This window comes from Pagrus pagrus (assembly GCF_965226575.1).
Source record: "Pagrus pagrus genome assembly, chromosome: 4".
Classification (NCBI taxonomy): domain Eukaryota; kingdom Metazoa; phylum Chordata; class Actinopteri; order Spariformes; family Sparidae; genus Pagrus; species Pagrus pagrus.
The window spans coordinates 22505393-22528654 of record NC_140188.1 but is presented as its reverse complement, the minus strand read 5'-3'; the positions used below and the strand labels follow the sequence as shown (position 1 = coordinate 22528654).

The 23262-nt window shown below is 41.9% G+C and overlaps 1 protein-coding gene across 5 annotated transcripts in view; it reads right to left on the bottom strand.

Annotated features, from left to right (window-relative positions):
- Positions 1-909: 909 nt before the first annotated feature.
- sacs (sacsin molecular chaperone) overlaps positions 910-23262 on the bottom strand; it is a 25911-nt gene continuing 3558 nt past the window's right edge. For 4 of the 5 annotated variants that reach the window (XM_084351434.1, XM_084351436.1, XM_084351437.1 and 1 more), the window contains 9 exons: positions 23023-23173; positions 20218-20308; positions 20053-20138; positions 19135-19246; positions 18729-18875; positions 16655-18140; positions 16055-16146; positions 15139-15165; positions 910-13915 (listed from right to left, as the gene is read on the bottom strand). In XM_084351434.1, the coding sequence (XP_084207560.1) occupies positions 2364-13915; positions 15139-15165; positions 16055-16146; positions 16655-18140; positions 18729-18875; positions 19135-19246; positions 20053-20138; positions 20218-20308; positions 23023-23173 (13744 nt within the window). In that variant the 3' untranslated portion in view covers positions 910-2363. The remainder of the gene's footprint in view (positions 13916-15138; positions 15166-16054; positions 16147-16654; positions 18141-18728; positions 18876-19134; positions 19247-20052; positions 20139-20217; positions 20309-23022; positions 23174-23262) is intronic. The other variant, XM_084351438.1, reaches the window with a different exon arrangement.

Sequence of the window (23262 nt, the reverse complement as noted above, 5' to 3'; positions counted from 1 at the left end):
CAAATGTCTCTTTATTTATAACATGAGGTATTTTAAGTTCCACTGTTTCTTGTGTCCTCTGACGCTGTGACATGGAGTCAGTTTTGATCATTTCCCAACCATGCTTACCGGCTCTCTGATGCACTCTAGTGGATAAATTGTACATTGCCACCAGGAGCCACAAACTAACAGACATACAGGTCCCAATGTGTATTAGTTGCAGCTCAGATTTGTGGCCTTTGTGCACACCCCAAGTAGATGATGCCAATGTCAGTATCTCCTAGCCTGGTACATGACATCAGCCATAAACTTTTGCATGATTTGTAACGTTATCAGATCTGGCTCAGGGTTCAACATTTCAGACTTCGATGACAAATGTCATATAAAATAATTAGGATTTTATCTTTACACATGTGAATGTCGCGGTTAAAACTACATAATAACACAAGTTAACTTTATTTCTAAACTAAAACATTCAAGTTATTGCTGTCAGCTGTAACAATCCCATATCAATTTCAATAAAACAACAGAGTTAATGTTTCTCCACTTAGTGAATAAGTGGATTGTTTTGCTTGGAAACAAAATATAAAATGAAAAGTGTTGAAATAGTTTAAATCAGACCTATTCAACTGGTGGTCCGTGGGTTTCACGCAGCCCTTTAACAACCTCATTCTGACCTGATCATTCTGCTACAAAGCTATTAAAACATTTCAATAGTGCATTTCACATTGGTTAAGCAGAGGGCATTAGAACCAAAAAAATCATTCTGACAACCAACTTTATGATTAAAAAGCTGCATTGTTTTTACCTGCACTTTCATAATGAGCCTTTTCAATTGCAAAAATTAAATAATTGACAGACTAGTAATATTAGTATTATTTAAAAAAAATCTGCTTTCTTTTATAAACGTAGAAACAAAAACACACACAGCATATTTAAGGGGAATTTATTAGGCCTTCATATGGCACAGTGTACATCAACATGTATGATACACAAGGTTATCCACGGTTAATTCATGGAGACATCCTCGGTTGAGTCACCTCAAGCTTGAGGTGTAATAAGACAACAAATACCAAGCACATATTAAATTATGTTTCAAAATGACATTTACAACATGTGGTCAGTGTGTGTGTGTGTGTGTGTGTGTGTGTGTGTGTGTAGTCCTTCACATCAACAGTAAAATAAAACCAATAGTACAGTAAAAACACAAGCACCACAGTTTGGTGCTGTTCTCTGTTCCTGTAACCAGAAAAATGTAAATTACCAGAAATGTATGAACATGGTTTGATGCTGGCAAAGGTTAACATGTTAAGGGTTGTGCCCAACTTATAGCATCTATATATATATGGCTCTTTATTTTATCACTCTTTCCTACTGATTTCCCAAACAGGTCATCACTGTAAAAAGAAACAAATTTTGGATGACCTGTTTAAGCAAAAGCTGAGCTACAGTCGTCACTGCCCTCTCAGAATCGTTAGTTGTCTAAGCAGACTTGCTCTCTGTAGCGCCCCAGTACACGTGTTTTATATGAACAAGTAATGATGCAAAACTGACACCAAATGTTACAAAATTTAACATAGCTTTAACAAAACATATGCCCAATGAAAAAAGGAAATCTTTAAAAGTAACATAAAAGGGTTTTCCATTCACAGTTGGATTCTCCCAGGTTGCTGGGGTGACACAAGCTGTCAACAAGTGCAAGTATATGAGGAGGAGTTTCAAAAAGTGCTTTTTCCATAAACAAGTGACTGGCTATGTTACAGAAAATTTACAACTTTTACACAAATGATATGAAAACAACCATAAAAATTCAAAAAACAAAATGTACAAACATGATTGTAATTTTCTTGACTTGCTGAGACGCTGCAAATTGGACACCTTGCATGACAGTAATTGCAGTATTTTACATTTAGAGTGTGTCTATTTCTTCATTGTAAGCGCATCCTTTCAGTACACTCAACTGGTTTTCTGTAGCAAGAAAATATATGTATTTATAATTTTTTTTTATAAAAGATAAAGTAAAAAAAGCAGCATATTTTTAAATCTAACTCAGAGCAAATATATTCAGTGTGGGGACTTTGGTAAACAAAACATATTGCTTAGGCAATTTTATGTACAGCGTATGCAGGATTTTTTATTTTTCACATATACAGCAAATCTATATTGAGACAGCCTAATAGGTTATGGGAGCCATACATATATTTACTGTGCATGGGCCACAGCACCACCATCACAGGTAGAAACTGCATAACGTACCATAAGCTGCCAGCTGGATACTTCAATTCTGTTCCAAGTGATATACATGATCTGTATTGCACACAGCCACAGGTGTCCTCTATTCCACAGAGGATCTATGCATACTGAAGTTTCATTGTCCAACAGTATTACATTTTTTGCTGCACAAAGGTTTCAAGCTTTATGATAATCCGTGCGGTACATTCCATCACTCTCATCGCCACCTCAGATGTGTATCTGTCGTTGGGAATCTGTGGAAACGGCAGGAGGTCAGGATAGCGAGTTCTCAGGCTGTCCACACCGTATCCTTCCAGGATCTGAACGTCATTAGCAAGGCCTGTTAGATGGGAGTTGTACTCCTCAACTTTTTGAGCCAGGGCAGTCGGTTTCACATCTTTGTCTGACTTTCCTCTGACTGCATAGTCAGCAGCTATCAGTGCAAGTTTTGTGGCCAGGTAGCATTTGAAGCAAACCCACTCGTTGGCATTTTTATGAAGATCATTCCGAGCAGCGGAGTAGTTTGCTCTTGCTTGTCTCAGCCACCTTCGGGCTTCCACAGGGTTTCCAACTGTCTTAAAGGTCGGGGGCACAAAGAAACGGTGAGAGTGTGACGAGCCTGCATAGCTTGTATGATGTTCCCTGAACTGTTGTCTTTCTGACTTGTGATTTGTCGCTTCTTGATTCCACGATGAATAAAACCTCTGAAATGAAAACTTCTCTGACTGGAACCGGGATGATGATGTGGAGTAGGATCTCCTTGAAGCTCTGTCGTTATTTTGCTGATCAGCTAAAGTTTGTTTCTCCATCCTGTTGATCTCATTCTGTAAATGCTTAAAGACTTCTGTGGCAATGTCCAGATTCTCTGCATTTTTGTCTGGATGCCACTTGAGATACAATCGGCGGATTATCTTCTTTCTCTCTGCCTCAGAAAGCTTCCAAGCTTGTTCAACTACTAAGGTCACTTCTTTCAGAATCTCAGGCAATGCATTAAGCTTGATCTTTTTTGGAGACTGTTTTTGAGGAGGGGGTCTCAGGTTTTCCTTACCAGCAAAAAGAGGAGGGACCATCCTAAGACCGGAGGAATGACTGCTTGGGCTCGTAGGAGTTGATGGAGCACTGGCGTCCCGAACGTTGGTACTTTCATCTTGTCTTGAGAACTTGTACAAGTCAAGGGAACTGACTATTTTGTACTCACTGTAACCGATGTCAATCTGGAAGCATTTTCCGAGGAAGCTTGTGTTTTCCTCCTCTTCTCTTTCTACTTCTTGAACAATAATGGCATATGTATAGGTAGGCTGGTAAGACCCATACATGTCTCCACCTTCAGAGTCTACAAGGTAACCCACATACTCTCCTGGATAAAATACATTCATGGGATCCATCAGAAGTGTGTGATGTATCTCAGCTGGTATGGGAGTGCCAGGGAGGGGTAGCTCAAGTTTTGAGGGCTCTGTTGAGTCGTACTTAACCCCGAGGTTGTCCAGCTTCTCTGTGATTCTGTAGATGTCATTACAGCCCAGCATGGCAATCAGATAGGATGTGTCAGAAATCAGATTGTCTGTAGCCGACTTCAGTGTCATTGCCAGCGCTAGAAGAAAATTAATGTCTTTGCTGTCTGAATGCTGGATGTAGAGGTGAATCACAGCTGTCCCATATCTCTTGAGGAAGGCAAGTGTTTCGCTGCGGCTGTGTAGGATGGGACTACATCCTTTCACTCTTAATGTTGTCTGGAGTTTCTCAAAACAAGAAACTTTCAGTCCTTCACAAAGTGCTTTGCAGAGACGTATGGCTTTTTCCTCATTCACCATGTATGCATTGTCATTCTCATGTTTCATTATCCTGATCAGTCCTGTGATGAACTGCTCTGATGACAGCAGCAGCTGAAGGCGGCCCTGAAGTGAGCAAAGAGCTCCAAACTGGCACATTTTTGGAGAATCCTCATCAAGTTGCTCTTCAAGAATGCTACTCAACAGTCTAGGCCTAAGTTTTTGTGGAAGTAGCATTATCAGCTTTGTGTGGAAGGCATGATCTTTGCCCAAGTAGCACTGGCTCATGTCCACAAGCATCTGGACTCCAACGTTACCCTGAATTCTGCTCTTGTAGTGTGGGGCATCGTCAAACACCAAGCTACTGGACTTTGCTAATCTGCCATCATGACTTGGCAGATAAAATGTCAAATCTCTGAGACTCTCAAGATCTTTACGAATTTCTACTGGATCGTTATGCAGAGACTTGAACAATCCTGAAACAACCCTTTTCACAGTTCTCATTTCATTCGGGTCAAGCTGCTTGCCCTCCGAACTTCTGTAAATTCGCCACAGCACTTCAACATACTGTTTGATTGACACAACGTCCTCTGTGCCAAGAAGTTTGAACAGCTGATGAAAGGTACCGAGTTCTAGAGGTAACTTGTACAAGTAGGGTTTAAAGTCAGATTCATTGTCCAAATTGATGACAACCTCTTCAGATTTCAGCAATTTCCAGCCATCTTCAACCATGACAAAAGCCACCCCACGGAGCTGGTAACGGAAATCTCTTTTATCTGCATTGAGGAACTCGTAGGTGGACCTTAAAACTTTGTTCCTGGTTTTCACCATTTCGTCGTCTGGATTGGATATGTTGCAGATGTTCTTGCAGTTGCTAATGACTTTCTCCAACAGTGGGTCCAAGTTGACGCCTAACATGTTGAGCACTTGGTCAAGCTGTTCCTGTCCAGTGAGAGTGATTCCCTCCTGGTCCTTAATGCTTGATGGTGTAGCTTTCTCAGGCAGAATTGGGCAAGATGTCCAAAGCAAGTGAATGATATCTGTTTGCTTGAATTTTGGATTTACCTGAGACCCGCTAAAGCGAATCAGAGGAAGTGTACCACTCATCTCTTGGTACTGCGAATGAAGCTTGATGAGCTCTTTGGGGGCTCTCTCAGGACACAGGAATGGTATCATCGAGAGCTCTTTGAGAAAAGTACCTTGGAACAGGTCCATCCTCTCTGTGAAAATGTGGTTCAAGAGAATATCGACAATGGTTTGCACTTTTTCTTTGGTCCAGTTCTCTGTTTGGGATTTGATGCTGACCTCTTTTGCAAACTGCAGAACTTGCTGCTGTGACACTTCATGCTTGAGACCAATATTTCTCAGAAAGGTAATCCATGAGGTGAGCAACAATGTCCCATTCTTGGGTTTTGACACCTGCTCAACTTTCTTAAAAAAGTCACTTGGTATGAATGACTTTGCAGGTAGCATAACTTCAAACACCTTCACGGTCTCATCATAGAAAAACTTGGTTGGCCTGAGTCTGTTTGAGTAGTCATAGATGAACAGCAGTCCCTCCAATTTCTCATAGAGCTGATCCTTAATCTCACATGATTCCTCCATTGACAAAAGTCTCTCCTTCAAGTAGACAATGTGTTCAACTTTGGCATCATAGGTAAAACTCTCAAACTTTGGCAGGAGATGCTGAAGGTAGATTTCCAAGTCATCAATTGGCATGCAGCCAAGGAAGGTGTACAGTTCTTTTAGCTGCGGACTGTCAGCAAGAAAGGAAAAGGAGGCTGTGTGAGCCCATTTGTCGATGTCTGCAGTTGGAATGCTTTTTGCAAGGACGTAGTTTGCCCCATAGTTTGCAATGCTGATGTATCTCCCACTTACTGATTTAAAGCATGGGAGGAGTTTTAGGCTCTGTTCATCCTGTTGCGTGAGGTTTGCTAGGTTGCAGTTGAAATACAACAGAAGAGCCTCAAAGTCCTTGTCAGTCAGGTTTGCTGCTTTGAAAGCAGATGTCTGAATCATGTACTCTACAGCTTTCAAAACACTTGATGGATTTTCAATGTTTGCTGTGTGTTGTGCCAAAAAAGGCATGATGGGATTCTCTTTGACACAGATTTTGTTCACTGCAAGCTGAATGCATCCTGCTTTCATTAGGGTGTGAAAGACTTTGTCATTTTGGCCTTGTGGAAAGATGGCTATGTTCATCAAACTCAGAGGCAAAAGCACGTCATGCTCGGGGACAACTATCTTTTCTCTTGCCATGAATTTGATTCCAGGTAGCAAAGCCCAGTCTTTCAGAATGTCAATCACTGTGTCGAAACTGGGTTTGATGTCCACCTGATCCTCCTTAACAGCAATGTTCTCACTGATGAAGTTCCACACATTCTTCAGCCAAGATTCGCTTGCAAAGGTGTCTCTCCACTTTACAGGTATCCTTGTTCGATACTCTCTTGGAAGAACAGAACCCAGTAGGTCAGCAAAGCAGCTGATGTCAAAGATCTTTGCAGCTCCTTCCTTCAAAAGGATGTTGCTGTACCTCATGTACAATGTATTCATGAACATTTCTTTCCTTGATGAGATTAGCTCATGGTGTGGTGTCAGGAACTTTGGTCTCTTGGAATCAAACACCTGCAGCATATTGTCCATGGTTATCAACAGAGGCAAACCCTCAATTTTGACTTCATTCACTTCTACATCTTTGAAGCAGTAGTCAACTAGAAGCTTCAAGTTGTGAATTAGCTTGTAGTTTGACTGTTGGAGTCGGCAAGGGAGTTTTCCAACATGGCAAGATGTGTCTGGTGATGAGAAAGTGTGAATAAAGTTGCGGACATCCTCTGGTGTCACATAACAGACTGGTATCCCTGCATCTTCCAAACAGAGGTAAAGATTTGCTGTCTCATCGCAGCTGTGAACCAGGTTGAAACCAATATCCAGAAGCAAGGTTTTCAGCCTGTAGACGTTTTCAGCCACAGACTTCCTTGAGGTGATGTTGTACTCTGTGTTTTTCAAGTGCTGAAGCTCATCTTGTAGGAGGTTATCAAAAAAGGCTCTGCCTTTGTTTGCAGTGGATGTATTCACCCAGGAAATGTAAATGACAGAGTGCACGTCAGAGTTTTCTATGTGCACTGCTCTGACTACAGGAAGCAGGCGCTTCAGGTCAGCATTGATCGAGTTGTACACTGCTTTAACCAAGCAGTACCAATCTGGCTGTATATCAAGTCTGTTGACTGGAAAGAAGAACAGATATTTCCGCAGTGTATCTTTAACAACATGAAGTGGTGTTCCTTGAAGGACTGTCATGGTTGGATCAGGACCTGGGAAGTATCTGCGCTTAAGCTGAATCAGCAGTTCCACACAGGCGGGGGCGATCAGCGATGTCATCAAATTGTTATTCCAGTCACTCCTTACACCCACTCCGTTGTCATCTCTCCACAGGTTCCTTCTAGCGGAGTCTAGGGCAAAGTGCCCATTGACATGAAAAGGCAAGCCAGTTTCCAGTGAAAGGGGCAAAAAGCAGAAGGCTCTGTGAGGCTTTTTGTAGTTGTGGCTTACACATGCAGCTACCCCTCCTCGTGGAAATAGAGTTATGTCTTCATTTTTGTGAGCTGAGACCACACCTTTTGAGACATTTTCAATGTTAGGGAAGCCTGATCGGTTGCAGATCATCCATGTGGTTAAATTTCCATCAGTGTCCTCTATGTCCATTGAGTAGGTTATCTGTTGGACTGGGATAGCAGCGAGCTGCTTCTTTTTGGTCACACTATCAATTACTGAGGCATGAAACTGTTTGCGTTTTAGCCGATCACCATCTGTTATTTTTGCTTTCACAGAGTAGAGCACTTTCAGGTCTCCAGATGCCTGATTGATTTCACAGATTGATATTTTCTCCATGTGGTTGAGGAACATCAGAAGCTCTGCACCGTCGGTCTTTAGCTTATCCAGAAGATTTTGCACCATTCTGTCTGATGCTGGGACAGAACTGATCTCTGATGTCCTTGCCATCGTTGTAGAGCGGATGGGGAATCTGAACATCGTGCTGCGTTCTAGCTTAAAATGAGCTCCCAGGTACAGATTTAGAACATCTGAAAACTGAGACCTGAAGTCGGAGTCCAAATCTCTAAACATTCTTCCAGGACTCACTGATGTAGCCCCAGGTGCATACTGTGCATGTGGATCAAATATGCACAGAATGTCATTGTTTGAGATGAAGGATGGGCAGTCAGTGATGTGATAGACAGAGTTGAATCCTATGCCGTACTGACCAGTCTTGCCTGGATTGGCCTCTTTCGTTCCTCTTCCGAGGTTCTGTATACCTCTGACATCATCCTCTGTGAAAGGCTGGTTGTTAAATACACAAAGGGCAGGGCCTTGCATTGGGATCCATTTATCATCAAATATTCTGTCTGTGGGGTGTGTCCTTGCATCAAAAACAAAGTAAATTTCAGTGGCTTTGGCGTCATCTGCATTTTGAAGCAGCTCTTTAAGCATTTCTTTTTCTGATGGATAAGCATTAAGAATGCTTTTAATTCTGCTTGTGAGTTTTTCTTTCTGTCCAAACTCACTCCCAAGTGAAGAGAAGCAGACATTAGAGGCATACCTCTCCAAGGCTTTGTGACGTTTTGGGACAGCTCCTAATTTCACAGCAACCTCTCTTGGAATATCCCCGTGACAGTATTTCACAGAAGAATCTCTGACTTTGATCCAAGGGCAGTCATTGTAGCACAGTGATTTTGACGGCTGCAATGTCTGATTGGAGTCAGGTAAAAGTATCCCACCATAATTTGCCTGGCAGTATTCTTGGTTCTTGTCTCGTATCAAGCTCCATATTCCTTCACTAATGATTCTGCGACACAGCTGAAAGTTCTCCTCGGTGAGTGTCCTTCGCCCACATTCTTGCTTCACAGTTTCAAGTACTGCTGAGAAATCGTCTACTGTGAAGCTGGGCTGTACCCCAACATTTTCAAAGAGCTCACGACAGCTGTTCCTGTATTTGTTTGGGAGCTGATAGAGATGTGGAGCTGCATCAAAATTCAGGTGGAATGCAACTTTGGAGGGATTGACATATGTGTTTTCCACCAGCATGGAATTGAATGCTTTCAGTTCTTCCGTTATTTCCTCTTTTGCATTCTCATCCTGGAGCATTTCCTCATGAAGAAACTTGTAGCAGGCATTTGTTATGTTTTCCTGATACAGTGTAACACCGTCAAATGACTGAGACAGTTTCTTGAGTTGACTGATGACCAGTCCGACTGTAGGCTTCCTTATTAGACCAAGACAGTCTTTCACAGCCAATGACATTGCACCACAACCTTTGAAAGATGGAGAATTCTCATTCAGGATTGGCTTCATCAGACACACTGTGTCCTGATGTTCAGTTGTGAAGAGTTCTCTAGCAGAGAACAATGTTGTTGGGGAAAAGTTGTTCCCCTGCCATGGCAGTGAGAAGCCGGCAGGTCTTGTCAGGAATGGAAGGAACTTGATGTCCTTCAGCTGTTCTAAGAGCTCAGCTGTTCCTGGATCTCTCATCTTCAGTTTCTCATCGATGAGACTGAGTAGAATACTGCTACGAAAGCATGCAGCTGTGTGATCATTTTCATTCAGAGCAATAACAGATTGAGCACGTTCAATCAGGTCTTCCCACGACAGATCATCTTTGACCATGCCTAACTGCACCAGCTTCACTAAACACACAGGGTTTAGGTAGTCTTTAGAAGTCCCTTCAGGAAATCTTCCATCGTCAGTGTTGTAGAGTTTAGCAACTCTTCCCTCTGGGTGAATGAGTCTGGAAGGTAAAACCAGTTCCTTATTCGGGCCAGAGCATGGGATACAAGGAGTAACCCTCAGGATTGATGCAAAATCTTCGAGTTTTTCATTCAAGACATAATGCATCAGAGGATCTCGAAGCTCTTTGTCGATTTCCTGGATGTGAGGGAAAAAGACATCTGAAAAGAACTGCTTCTCCGTCAGGGTGTTTTCCATTAACTTCGCTTTACATCCAGCATCATCAAATCCCTCTTTCACCCAGTCAGGAAGCTCAACAGCACAGAGGTCTTGTGAGCCACTCTTCTTGAGGTATTTCAAGAAAATCTGAAAAGCAGCAGGACCTATGTCTGGCCTGCAGAGTAAGGCATCATCAAGGAATCTGACGTACTTGATTGACACCCAGGTTTTGCCGTCTGAGAAAACCTTTGCATGGTCACTGTCACCTCCTTTGGCTATTTCTTGGTAGACACCCTGGCTAACCAGTGTGAAGTCATCATGAACCTGACTTGGATCAGGCCACGCAGCATAATAGCTGTAGTCAAGCAGTTCTCCACTTTCAGCCATTGAACGTAGCATAGTTAGTGCTGCTAAATAGGCCTGGACAATGACATGTCTCATGAAAACAGAATTCCACTGTCCTTTGGTGTCAGTCTTCCAGATCTCTTTGCGGTTGGATGTCACAGCAAAGCAGCCATTAATATGGACTGGTAGGCCTGTCTTGATTCTGAGAGGTAAGTAGCAAAACACCTCTCCGATTGGTGTGGCACTTGTCTTCACTGTCCATTTGCGATTCTCTTCCTCTGAGAGTAAAACAGCCACTCCTCCACAGGGCACTAGTCCAAGTCTTTTTCCGCTGTCACTGAGGGAAAACTTGAGTGCCTCAGTTACATCCATGCATGAGCAAATGAGCCAGTTGGTGACCTCGACTGCCTTTTGGGGCATTTCATCTGTCATTCTCCTCGTCTGAACACCTTTAGCAGCCATTTCAAAGTACTGGTTAGGATCTTCCTCCGAACCTCTGAACAGTGGCGAGTGGAGATCGACAATGCGTTTGAACACGTTATGGAACTCCTCCACCATAACGCGAATGATGCAGCCAGACTTGGGGACATCTGCAGGCACTCTGTTGGTGCTTGCTACTTTCTTCATAACCTTTGCTGCAGATTTTAAGATACTCAGCGGTCCATATGAGGCTTTTGATGACCACACACTTTTGTTGATGCTGACAACATCTTGTGCTCCAGCTGGATTTGGTTCCTCATATTTCAGGTATTTTAAGACCATACTTCCAACATGCTGAGTGAACAGAATGAACCGGTGGCCACATATGCTGAACTCATCAACCAGGGAATAGATGTCTGTGGTGTTGTAGTACAGACTACTGATTTCACTTACTGAGGCTTCCTGCTCTGTTCTGAATGGGAGTCTGAACAGTGTGCCGTTGTATTTGTATGGGGAGTCTTGAGCCAGAGGAAGCTGGCAGTTGAAGACACTAATGAAAGGTTTGAACTGGTTGGGGAATTTTCGCAGCCTTTTCTGTTGTTTGCTCCAGTTGATTTTGATCCCTGGATTAGAGCTGTCTCTGATGTGCTTGCTGATGTGATTGATGTTTGGATCAAACATGATCATGAACTCTCTGCTCATTATGATGGGGATATCAGTGATGTGATAAACTGAGTTGAAGCCCAAGCCAAATTTTCCAACTTTGTCTGCTTCACATCTCTTTACTGATCCACCCAACCTTGTGATGTTCAGAAAGTCTGTGTCTGAGAATACAGAGTTGTTGAAAGACCACAAGGAGGGCCCGTGACAAACAATCATGCCAGGGTCAAGGAGATTCTCTCGAATGTCCGTGTTTTTCCTCATGTCAATGAGGAAACTGCACTCTGTTGCACTTGCATCATCCGCATTCTGGAGGAGCTCTTTAAAAATGTCAGCTACGGATGGATATTCCTCCAAGATGTTCTTTATTCTAACTGTTAGAGGTTCTCGTTGGCCTGATTGTTCGAAGCCAAGGTTCTCTGGGTTTATCAGCCTTGTACTCAAACAAGGCACCTTCAGCCACTCAGCGGTTTTCATGGGGATGTCATCATGGACTAATATAATGGGCTCTGATGCGTCTTCGAGCAAGTCATTCAAATCGTCGACCTTGATGTCACAGTAGGTGCATTCATGAATGGGCTTCATCACTAATTTGCTGGGGTCCTTGTAACAAAGAATTGGCACATGCATGTTAGTATCTACAGGTATCTGACTGTTGTACAGCCATCTGAGGATGTTGATCAAAAGAAGGATGTCATGTTTGCTTTTCTCCTTGGTAATCTCTCCTTCACATCTTTGTTGGATGGTGCTGATGACTTCAAACACATGGCTTGGGAGAACCTCTTCAACCGAACCACAAAACTTGAAAAGTTTGTGAAACTTTCTAATTGTCTTTGGGAGGGAGTAGAGGTAAGGCTGCAAGTCAAGATCAGGGAGGGGCTTTAGGACTGTCTGGCCAGGTGATGAGAATGTCTTCCCCGTCCACACCCAATCAAATGGCAGTGATTTCATTGCTTCTCTAGCATCCTCAAGATGAGCCTGCATGAAACCGTAAATCTCAAACAAGATCTGCTGGAACTGATACCAATCCTCTGTTGTGAATGCTTGAGATTTGTGCCAGTCGTTCACTGCTTTCAGGTGCTGTAACACTTGATCCACCTGTGGCTCTACAGTTAGTTTCAGTGCCTTCTTCATACCTGCAGATGTGTGTTCAACTAGTGCTACTGCAGATCCCACAAGCACTGCATGGGATATGTCACACATTTCAGACAAAGAGCAGATGTTGAGTGTATCGCCAACCCATGCAAGGGATTTAGGGTAAGTGAGAGGTCTTTCTTTGCAGACAGGAACCCATTTCAGTTTTAGCAATGATGTCTGAGCATCAGCTGATTTTACCAGCTTGGTTTGTTTGTTAAGTATTTGCAGGAGTGTTTTCGCCTTTTTGATTATGAATTCCCACTCCGGTTCCTTGCTGCTTTGTAACTCCTCTATCTTCTTTGCCACTTTGAGTGCATCTTTTTCACTTAGCTGTACTTCATTTCTTAGCCCCAGTTGTCTGAGTGAATGAAGAATATCAGGGGAAGACGTGAATGTACTTGTGGGAAACCTGGTTTTCTCCTCCATGTAGAAGAGATTCTGTAGAATCTCCAGCTCAGGATCAAAAAGATCAGAGGCTTTAACTGACTTTCCAGAAGGCATCTGAATAAACTTAAGAGCAGAAAGCCATCCAATCACTGATGAGTTTTCATTTTTTAGAAATGCCAGATGTTTAAGTGCCCAAAGCATGATTTGGGTTATCTCATCTGTTGTGTAGAACCCCTTCTCAATGTCCTGAATAATCATCTTCAAACATTCTGTCGTCTTCACTTGCTCTACATTCAGCATCTTGATCAGGCGGATTGATTCCTCGTCAGAGCAGCCCACAAGATTTACGGATAATTTCACATCTGGGGGATACTTGGCTCTATGATGTAAAGCTCTAGCTCCTCTCAGTGATGTAAATGCTGAGGTACCTTCAGAGCACGCCCCCACTCTCTCAAAGATGGAAAGCTCAAGCAGGGTATGCTTTTCTCTCTCTGTAATGTCAGACAGTCCTGCAAGAAAGTTTCTGAGTGCAATCTTCTCTTTGACTGAGAAAGAAGAGACTTGGGTGGACAGTCTTTGTGTTGACAATCTGTCCATAATTTGCAGAAGCAATCCAGGAGAGGAAGGATGGATGTAATTCTTTAGCAGAGGATGCTGCAAACATGAATCCATCTTTTTCATCACAACTCCTCCAAGCTTTTCCATGATGTCAAGAAGATTTTCAGAAAGCGGTGCCTCTTCCTCATCCACAAGAATAATGGGAGATGGAGTTTTGAGACGTAGAAGCTTAACTACGTCCATGCTTTCCTCAAGTGGCACAAGTGGGATCAAAGGCATGTCATCAAAGGTACTTAGGTCATCAGCAAATTTTATGTAGAGATGCTTCCAAATCATTTTCAGCCAGGAAACTGAAGGATGCTTCAACTCTCTGTTTCCAGGTTCCCATTGGACAATGAAGTCTCTAGTTGGCCAGGCTGCTGATAGGATGTCCTTGATGAGTCGAGCTGATCGTTCAGGGTTCAGTACTTGTAGTTGGGTGCAGGCTCTTCCTGTTCAAATAACAAGAGGAAATTTAATTAGTCTCAGTCATTATGATAGTAGTTGCTAAATGTTATTCGTTAAAGCTGAAAAAGTTAGCTGTGTTGTTTTTTATTAAAAGCTAGTATTATTGCTGTTTTACAATGCAGCAGTCTGAAGGTGAAACTTTTTTTCTCACAATGCGACATAATTTTGCTCCACTCATTGAGGAACAAATGTCATGTAAATTCAGGGGCAAAGCAGATGATTGAGAGCTCCCTTTTTTAGTTTAAGTTCAACATTAAACCTTCCTACAAATGAAAAACTCACATGCCTTCAAATTGCTACCATGGAAAAACATTGCAGCTGTTTTGATAATAACTGTCAAAATTGTCAATCCAACAGAATCAGTTTCTAAATAAATAAGGGGGTAGCACTCCACAAAAAGATACACTTTTAAATTAATACTGTTAAAAAACAAAACAAAATATGAATAATTAGTATGCATACTCATCATTTCAGACTTACAGAAATATTGCAGCACATGCACAAACCATGTTCTGTACACACAAGCACAGTTTGACAGTCTTCAACCCCTTATAATAATTTAGTCATTATCATTCAGTGTAGGGAAAATAGTTTTGAAAAAGACTAGTAACTACGAAAACACTGCAAGTTATTAAGTGCACCATGAAACACTGCAGTAAACCTGTATAAAATAAGTTGTAATTATTAAGAGTGAACATGTGTCACTTACAGGACAGAAACTAAATATTTCTGTGAAAGTTTTCTGACTGCAGTTATCATGGTGCTCATACACAGGTACAGCCATGCATTAGTTTAGGTTAATAGTAAACAGGCCCAATACTTAAAGGTCCAGTGTGTAGGATTTAGGGGAATTTAGGGACAGAAAAGGAATATAATATTCATAATGATGTTTTCATTAGTGCATAATCACCTGAAAATAAGAATCACTGTGTTTCTGTTATCTTTGAATAGGCATTTTATATCTACAGAGGGAGTGATCCTCTTCCACAGAGTCCGCCATGTTTGTCCGCTATGTTTCTACAGTAGCCCTGAACGGACAAACTAATTACTGGCTCCAGAGAGGGCCTTTCACACTTTTTGCATTTTTAGCAGCGATCATAAGGCAGGGAGAGATGAGGGTTGTTCAGTTGGTTGCAATGTGCAACCACACCGCTAGATGCCACTCAATCCTACATAATGGACCTATAACACACTCAGAAATACCTACCTGAGCAGCCCCAAAGATATTGTTGAACTGTAATTCAAGTGACACATTTTTAGAGTGAATTTTACTCTGTTTCTCTTTCTTCATTAGTTTTAAAACATCTTAAAAATAACCTTTTAAGATCTCTTCACATTTTGAAACTTTGACAGGTTTAACTATGACGGCTTCTTTCCACTCAAGTTGCAGTTTCAGCATCAGCATATAATGATGAATTGTTTCAGCCTTTCTCAACCTAATGCACAGTTTGGAAAAACAACTGTTGTTGAGAGTGAATAACAGAGTGAGACGGGGTGGAGATGGGGAGGTCGGGTGATCTCAGAGGATCTGAGTAACTCCTAAGTGGTACTCTAAGATCATCCACAGGGATGAAGTATGTGTGGCCAGCAAAGTCACATTGTTGCCGTTTTGTCACATTTCAATATGCTCTTATTTCATTTTGGGTTTAGAGGACAAATCTGTTACTCAGCCTATTTCCTCTGCCTGGCTCACTGCCTTCTTGTCATAATCATGGTTGAGTATGGCAGTGAGTGCACTCAGGATCTGATCTCCTGGATCGAGCGGAATGTGTGGCACAAAAACAACTCTTCCATGAATCAGCATGCTCACTCTCACTTTCCCTTTCTGTCCTCCTAAATTATCTATCAGCAGCAGCAGCACCACCACCAGATTTAATGCCCTGCTGGCACTGCAGGAGACTAAGGTGACCCAGCATTACAACAACATGGCTGAACTCACATAACCCACATAGTCATCACAGGGACAGTGAGGATTTTTCCGTTTCAGTTTGAGATTGTACAGCTTTACTGTCAGATATTGTATAACATATGTTCTAATATAGAAGTCTCCTTGTGACCATTGATTTTAACACACACATTTCTGTGTGAGGAGGAGATTACTTATATTAAATATGCTACATCACCTCTGCTTTTGGCTGCTTTCTTCAAACTGTCCATTACTGAAGGTTTAATGCTCTCCAATATGAAGCGACCCTCCAGTCCTGGATACAAAGACCTTAGAACAAAGCAAGAAAAAAAAAAAGGGTGAGACATTTTTACAAATTCAATTCTGTGTTTTTTAATGCTGAATGATTTCTGTATGCAAAAGCTTGTTGCTGTCATTGATCTTGTCATGTGACTCCAAATAAACCAGTAAACAGTGCAATACAGCTGAGAAAAAATTATGTATCTGGATGAAGTTTGTGTAAAACACAAACACATTCTTCTAAATGCTGAAACGATACACTGAGGGCCAAATTATTATGCCAGCTAAATTAGCGCAATGCCTGTCGCTCAATTTGTGTTTCCCATTTGCATGTAATTATTGCCTGATTTTCAAAGCAAAAGCAAAGCCAGAAGTTAATCACACAATCAGCCACAACTGATCATCCACCTGTTTAAATCTGGTCCAAAAATACAAAATATGTAAGTAAACAACTGCTCTACCAATGAAAAACAAAAACATTTTGTATTTTTTCTGCCACTCAGTGTAGTGGAAACATACTATTTCACTTCATCTCTACCTGGGGTATTCCTCAGATGGAATGTAAATGGCATCCTTTTCAGTGACAGAAGATGAAAACGTTGTAAATGTCTCATCTTGCAGTGGCAGGATCTCCAGTCCAATCAGGTCGCTGTAATTGGCATCACTGAGCGCAAACTCCAGCAGCAGCAGCTTCTCTTCAGAGGGACCTTTGTGTTTGTACTTCCTGATCACCTGCCGCAACAAAGGTGGGGTCACCTTCTTCACTTCAGCGGACTCAGTTGGGAAGGAAGCCAAGACAAAGTCCACGGCAACAGGCACCTTTGCTACCTGCATTCCTGAGCTTTGGAGGTAGTTGATCACGGTCTCTGAAATGTTATCCTCTGTGTCCAGCTCTGAGAACACAGCCTCGTCCACCTGGATCCAGCTCTCACTGAGGGAATAGATTACTTGCTGCTGCAGCAAGTCATGAAACAGCGGCTGGAGGATGGGTTTCCAGCGGGACTTGACCTGCTTAGGGTCTGGCCAGGCCACATAGGTCCCAGAAGGGGACAATGGAAAGTCTTGGTCCTTTTTTGTCTGCACCCTTTTGATAGCGTCAGTGATGAGCGTGAAGTAAGCTCTTGGGATGACAGTAATTATAAGCAGCTCATTCCACAAGGCAGCTGGATCTCTCCACTGGTCCACTTCGCGCCACTTGATACTCCTGCGATTGTCTGTGAGGCCAAAGAAGCCACTAACATGAACTGGAAGCCCTGTCTCACTCTCCTCCCCTGGGGGAAGGGGAAGGAAGCAAAAGGCTCGCCCTGAGAAACCAGATGTGGCACCTTTGTCTTCTTTGTTAATCAGAGTAAGAGGAAGAGCAATGCCAATGGTAGGCATGAACTTCAAATCATCTGCCAGAGAGTCCAACTCAGGACACATGCCTCTTCCCCCCACTCCATTACAAACCAGCCATGTCATCCTCTGAGTCTCTTTAGCTGTTTCATCCTGAGTCTCTATGTTGACCTGGTAAGTGACGCATGTGATGGTGGAGCTGGGAACACCATTGCTGTAGCTGTCAATAGCCTGGCCCAGCGTGTTCAGTGCATTTGGTCTTTCTAACTTGTCATCAGTATTCTCTGTTGCTGTCACCTGAAACAACATGCGTTCTGTACCGTCAGACTCACGCACGTGCAAGGAGATCTTCTGAACACTCTTGAGGAAGAGAAGCACTGTGTCCGCGTCAGCTTTGAAAGACTCAAAGAGCTCCAAGACCTTTTCTTTGTTGTAGATGTTGCCACTGAGCTGGGAGGGTTTCAGCCGGAGCGGGAAACGGAACAATGTCCCAGGAAAGCTGCCATCCTTGATGGTTTTCTCCGAGCTCCCAAACATCCCGATGTAGGGAGCGAACTGGTCAGCCAGTTCTGTGATCTCCTTAATGTCTGTCTTCAAGTTCCAACACTGTCCCGACTCATTCACTCCAAACAGGGTCTGATGAGGGTCCAGCATCGCAATCTGGTCTCCACTGAATATACTGGGAACATCTAAACATTGAGGAGAAGAACACAAAAACATAATTTAGAGTAGTATTATAGTAGTATTGACAAAGTACATTTCAGCAGACCTTGGTTGCATGCCATTACTTATTGACTACTGTCTGATGATGACTTATGTTTTTATTGGCTTTTTTAAAATTTATCTGCATTCAAATGTTTCAAAAAATAAATTTAAAAAATGAGAGAATCCAGTCCTAAAAGTCATCTCTTAACTCCAACTTCATTCTTGTGTCTCAAGTTGCTAATTGGACTGCAAACAATGACCTGTGCACGGAAGAGGAAGGCTGCCTGGAAACTTCTGTAATGATGAAGATTTTCCGAGCCTAATTTTTCTGATTTGTTTCCGATGTGCACATCTAATTAGTTACTTACAATGCAATTTAATACAAATGTTGCTGCCTGCTACAGCAAAAATGGTCAGACAAACAATCAGAGTTATACAAAAAACATTCTGGCAGGAAAATACACAGAATATTTGTAGTTTTAAAAGACTGAGTCCACTGGAGGAAATAGGTTGTAATCTGAGTAAGCATTTCATAACTGATGTTGTTATTAGCAATTTCAGACAGTCCTCACCTGTAACATGGTACACAGAATTGAAGCCAATCCCAAATCGTCCAACTTTCAGAGGGTCTTCTCTCTTCCTGCTCCTCGCAATTTCCTGAATCCCGTTCCAGTCTTCCACAGTGAACACAGCATCATTGTAGACGTACAGTGCTGTACCTGCAATACAGAAAGTGAAAGTTCAGGCAGTCTTAAAATACAAATACAGAGAAATAATATATTATTTCAGTAACAAATGTGTATGTCTTTTCCCTGTTCACAGGGAGGTCAGAGCAGAGGATCAGCTACTTAACAATACTTAAACAGGCAAGATTCTTGCCAACGCAAGCGCTTAAACTTATGCCCTCCTATTAAAAAAAGAGTATCACTGATCACTGGGCTATCCCCGGGTGCTTAGTTGTTTACTGTAACCATTCACCTTGATGCTGAGCCATGTCAGGTGACCACAGTGACTCCACTCCATACTCTGTTTCATCGTACATGAACTTGACTTCTGTGGCTCCAGCATCCTCCGCATTTTGAATCAACTCCTGCAAAATAAAGCACAACAAATCATGTTTTAAGAAAAGTAATGTGCACAATGACATGAGCTTATTCAGCAGATGCTTTTATCCAAAAAAGAGTCACCACATTATTAGAGTGGATGGCCCAACTGGGACTTCACCCCTTCAGTCTGGCAATGTTGCTACCATGTATGGTAATAAAGCTGATGCCAGCAAGTAATGCCAAAATAAAACTATGCCCTTTGTTTCTGTGCAAGCTTGACATATCTTCTCACTCCAAATCCCATGACATCCCGATCACTGGCTAAGCCTTTGCCTACCAGCCTGTTAACACAACAACTAAAATAGAGGTAATTGTACTAAAAATAAAAACTTTTACATTTGTTCCTGCTTGAGGGAATTTTATCAGGCCAACATCCACCAAACAATGATGCTGAATGCATTTAGTGACTGTGGAAAATGTGAAATAACAGCGTTGCCTGTCATGATGACTTATTTTGTTGGACGACATATCGTCCCAGAAATAACTGCAATAAACAATATCACTTTAATTTTAAGACCACTTTATGTCGCTGATATTATGATAATATAGTGCCATAATAATGCAAGTACTCCGTTTTAAAGAGCAATGAACTTTCAAATGTAAAATTTTCAGACATGAACATTAATTTTTTAAATATCATGAAAAAATAAAACAAACAAACTAAACAAGAAAAGCACGTAAACACAACAGGCAACATCAAGCTCAGCAGAAATGATCCAGGGCATGTACCTATAACAATAAGTCTAACAAGTATTATAACAATTATTATAACAGGCCCACTGACACTTACTTTCAGGATCTGTCCACCTTCAGGGTACCTCCTCAGAATGTCTTTCAGAAATTCGACCAGCGGTGGTGTAGTCTGTCCAAACCTCCCTGTAAGAGCCAAGCTGAGTTAGCCTCACTGTTGTAAGACTTGGTTATTATTGCAGAGATGTAGAGGTTTGAATCCTACCTCCCCCTTTAAGGCCTCGTCCCTCCAGTGTGACAGATACCTCTGGGCATCCGGCAGGCACCAAGGTCCCTATCTGCACACTGTCATCCAGCTGGGAGGGGTTGATATGGAGACAAAGCATTAATTAACAGCAAACTGGGTTTTATTGTGGAAATCAAATTAATTTGAATGATCTGGTTTGCTATACAGAGACGATGTCTTGTGGAAATGTGTATCTTATCTAACAATTAAGGTGCTGACTCAACAAAAACAGAATACAATACGAAGTTCTTGCTTGCTTGCTAATCAGAGTAATGAAAAATGAAAAAAAAATACTTGCCCGATAAACTCTATCTCATTACTCAATGTGCTCATAAAACAGTTTGGAAAGCCAGCTACAACTGACTGTCATTTTTTTTATGACAACTATTCACAGATTTACAGTTCCTCACATCAAGGTTAATGTATCATCGGTCTCTCGCACCAGCAACAGTGAAATCTTTTGGGCTGTATTATTGCAGCCATTAGTGTGACAGCCAGTCTTTTCCCAGGGCATCTTACAGAATCGATGCAGCAGGGAGCCAGAGTTGGTACCAGGCCTGAGACTGCAGCCGTTCCTGCTGTTTGAGGCCTTTCAAGGTGACACTGTGACCCACTGCACTCAGCAGTCTTTGCACATCAACATGCTGCCTGGCAAACTGTGCTCTGCACAAGCAAAACCCTCAGTCATCATCCTCATCATGGTCACTGCACCGTTCAATAATCATTTGTACAATTCAGGATGAAGGATGTTAAGTCTTTAATGTCATATCAATATTTCATATGGGGCATACAAAGAGCTTACAGAGTGTAGCAAGTCACACTTTCTTTGTATTGTGGACTCATAATTCCTTAACTGTGTCTCAACGTACCAAAGATGTGTGAGACAGACATTAATATTGGTGTTGGTGTACCCACACAGGACATACTCAGACAAGCAATATAAGCAATATAATTGAACATCTAAATATATGTCTTCTATCTTGTGCATTTAACATTCAGCTAGAGAACAGAGAGCTTTGGTTGTATGTTTTCCTCTCCTAGCAAGGATGTATAGATATCAGTGTCATAGTTTAAACTCTTTTTCCTCATTTGGCTTCTGGGCTGAATGTTTTTTTTCCATTAGAGAGCATCCACAGACAGGCATTAACGATAAAGAATGCTTTTGAAACTCACAGAGACCGAGCTAAACTTGCCTTTCACTTTCTCTAAAAGTGCATACCACTCTTAAGCTAAGTACAGTGCCTGGCACAGAACCCCCTCCATGTTGCACTGCTGCACATTTTTAATTGCATCAGGCAGAGAAGGAACACAACATCTAGACGTACATCTGGAGGGCACAATGGAAACCTATTGCTTTCTTTCTGGGAAACACTTGACATTATAAAAGAACAGCGTTCAAGGCTTTTGTTTTCAACTCTTGTCTGAATAGTAGAACTTGACCTTGCGTGTCTATGCAGTATTAGTTTGTAGGTGTGGCTTGCAGCTAATTTCTGCGTATGAGATCAGTGGGAGGGGGTCTGCCAAGCACTGACCACCACCTGGTGCTTTCCATCAGCCGAGCCCCAGGACAGGGGATCAACTCCAGGCGTGTGAGGCCATAGACTGAGGCAACCACTCCAAACAGCCACACAAGATCACAGTACATCTTTATGCCAAAAAGCCACTCATTGATGAAATTAACACCAGTGACACATCCGTTTGACGCAAAATAAGACTTTTATAGCATGAAAGATCATCAGAAATCCTAAGAGCTTAATTCATAGAAGTCTGTGGTAAGTAAACTATTGCATTTTGTTCAATACACTGTGGCGATGAGGTGCCTCGTCATGATGCCCTCAGTATGAGTCAGATCATTTAACTGCAGTCATCTGACCTGATAATGAGTTCAGGGCTGCTGCATTACTCTGTAGGATTCCAACAAAAGCCTGCAGTAGAGATAAAGTAAGCTAACATAAGCCAGATAACTAGATAGATAGATAGATAGATAGATAGATAGATAGATAGATAGCAAATCAATCATAAGATCAATGACAGACACACAGCTACAACAGATGAAACCTCTGAGGGAAACTTGGCTCACAACAATAAAGGTACTGTTCATAGTTTGGATCAGTATCTCATCATTTGTCCTTGCACAGGATCATTAAAATAATCTGTTTTCTGCTGCTGGCGATTATCTGCCATCTTAGAAAGACGTCTATTCACTTATTCCTTTTGAGTTTCTGTGCCGTAATTGGTAAAATGTGGCAAAACCACAAAGCAGCAAGCAAACAACATAAGAGTATTGTATAAGGTTCTCTGATATTTAATAAGCCATGAGGAATACAAATAATGTGACTTTTACAAAACACAAACTGAACAAGGGCAAAACAGTAACCTTGTGTCATGAGTGCTTCTCTGCTTAACAACATACTCAGTTTCAAAACCTAGATTTCTGTGTTGTTTCTTTGGTTTGGACAAAAGGCAAATTTCTCATTTGACTTAGTCCACCGTCATGCACGCTAATATTCTTGTGACTGAAAACACTAAAGCCTTCCAGTACATAAGAAACAATGAACAAGCAACCCGAAAATGAGCAACATACACCACACACAGTGTATAAACACAATGATTTGAAGTCTTGCCTACATACTGTCTAATAACCAACTTGCTAGATCATTTGGATGTGTTTCATTGTGACACAGTGGCTACGCTATTATTACCTGGAAAAGGTACAAACTGCACATTCTGGTATGTGTTAGTCTAAATTTACTGTGCTGGTGTAAGAAAAAAAGAATAGCTTACCACTTTCCCATTGTGGGTCAGCCGTTGCTCTTCGACGGGCAGGTTAGTCTCCTCGTAGAGCAGCTGTTTGACATCTTGTACAGATGTGACGGGAGACACCTGGTAGGACTTCGGGCCAATGTACTCATGACGAACTGTCACCCATGGCAACCTAAAAAATACAGGCACAAATTTTGTTTGAGTTTGAATGAAATCTTTGTCTGGGTAGAGCTTTTGAAATAGGAATGGAATAATCTCATT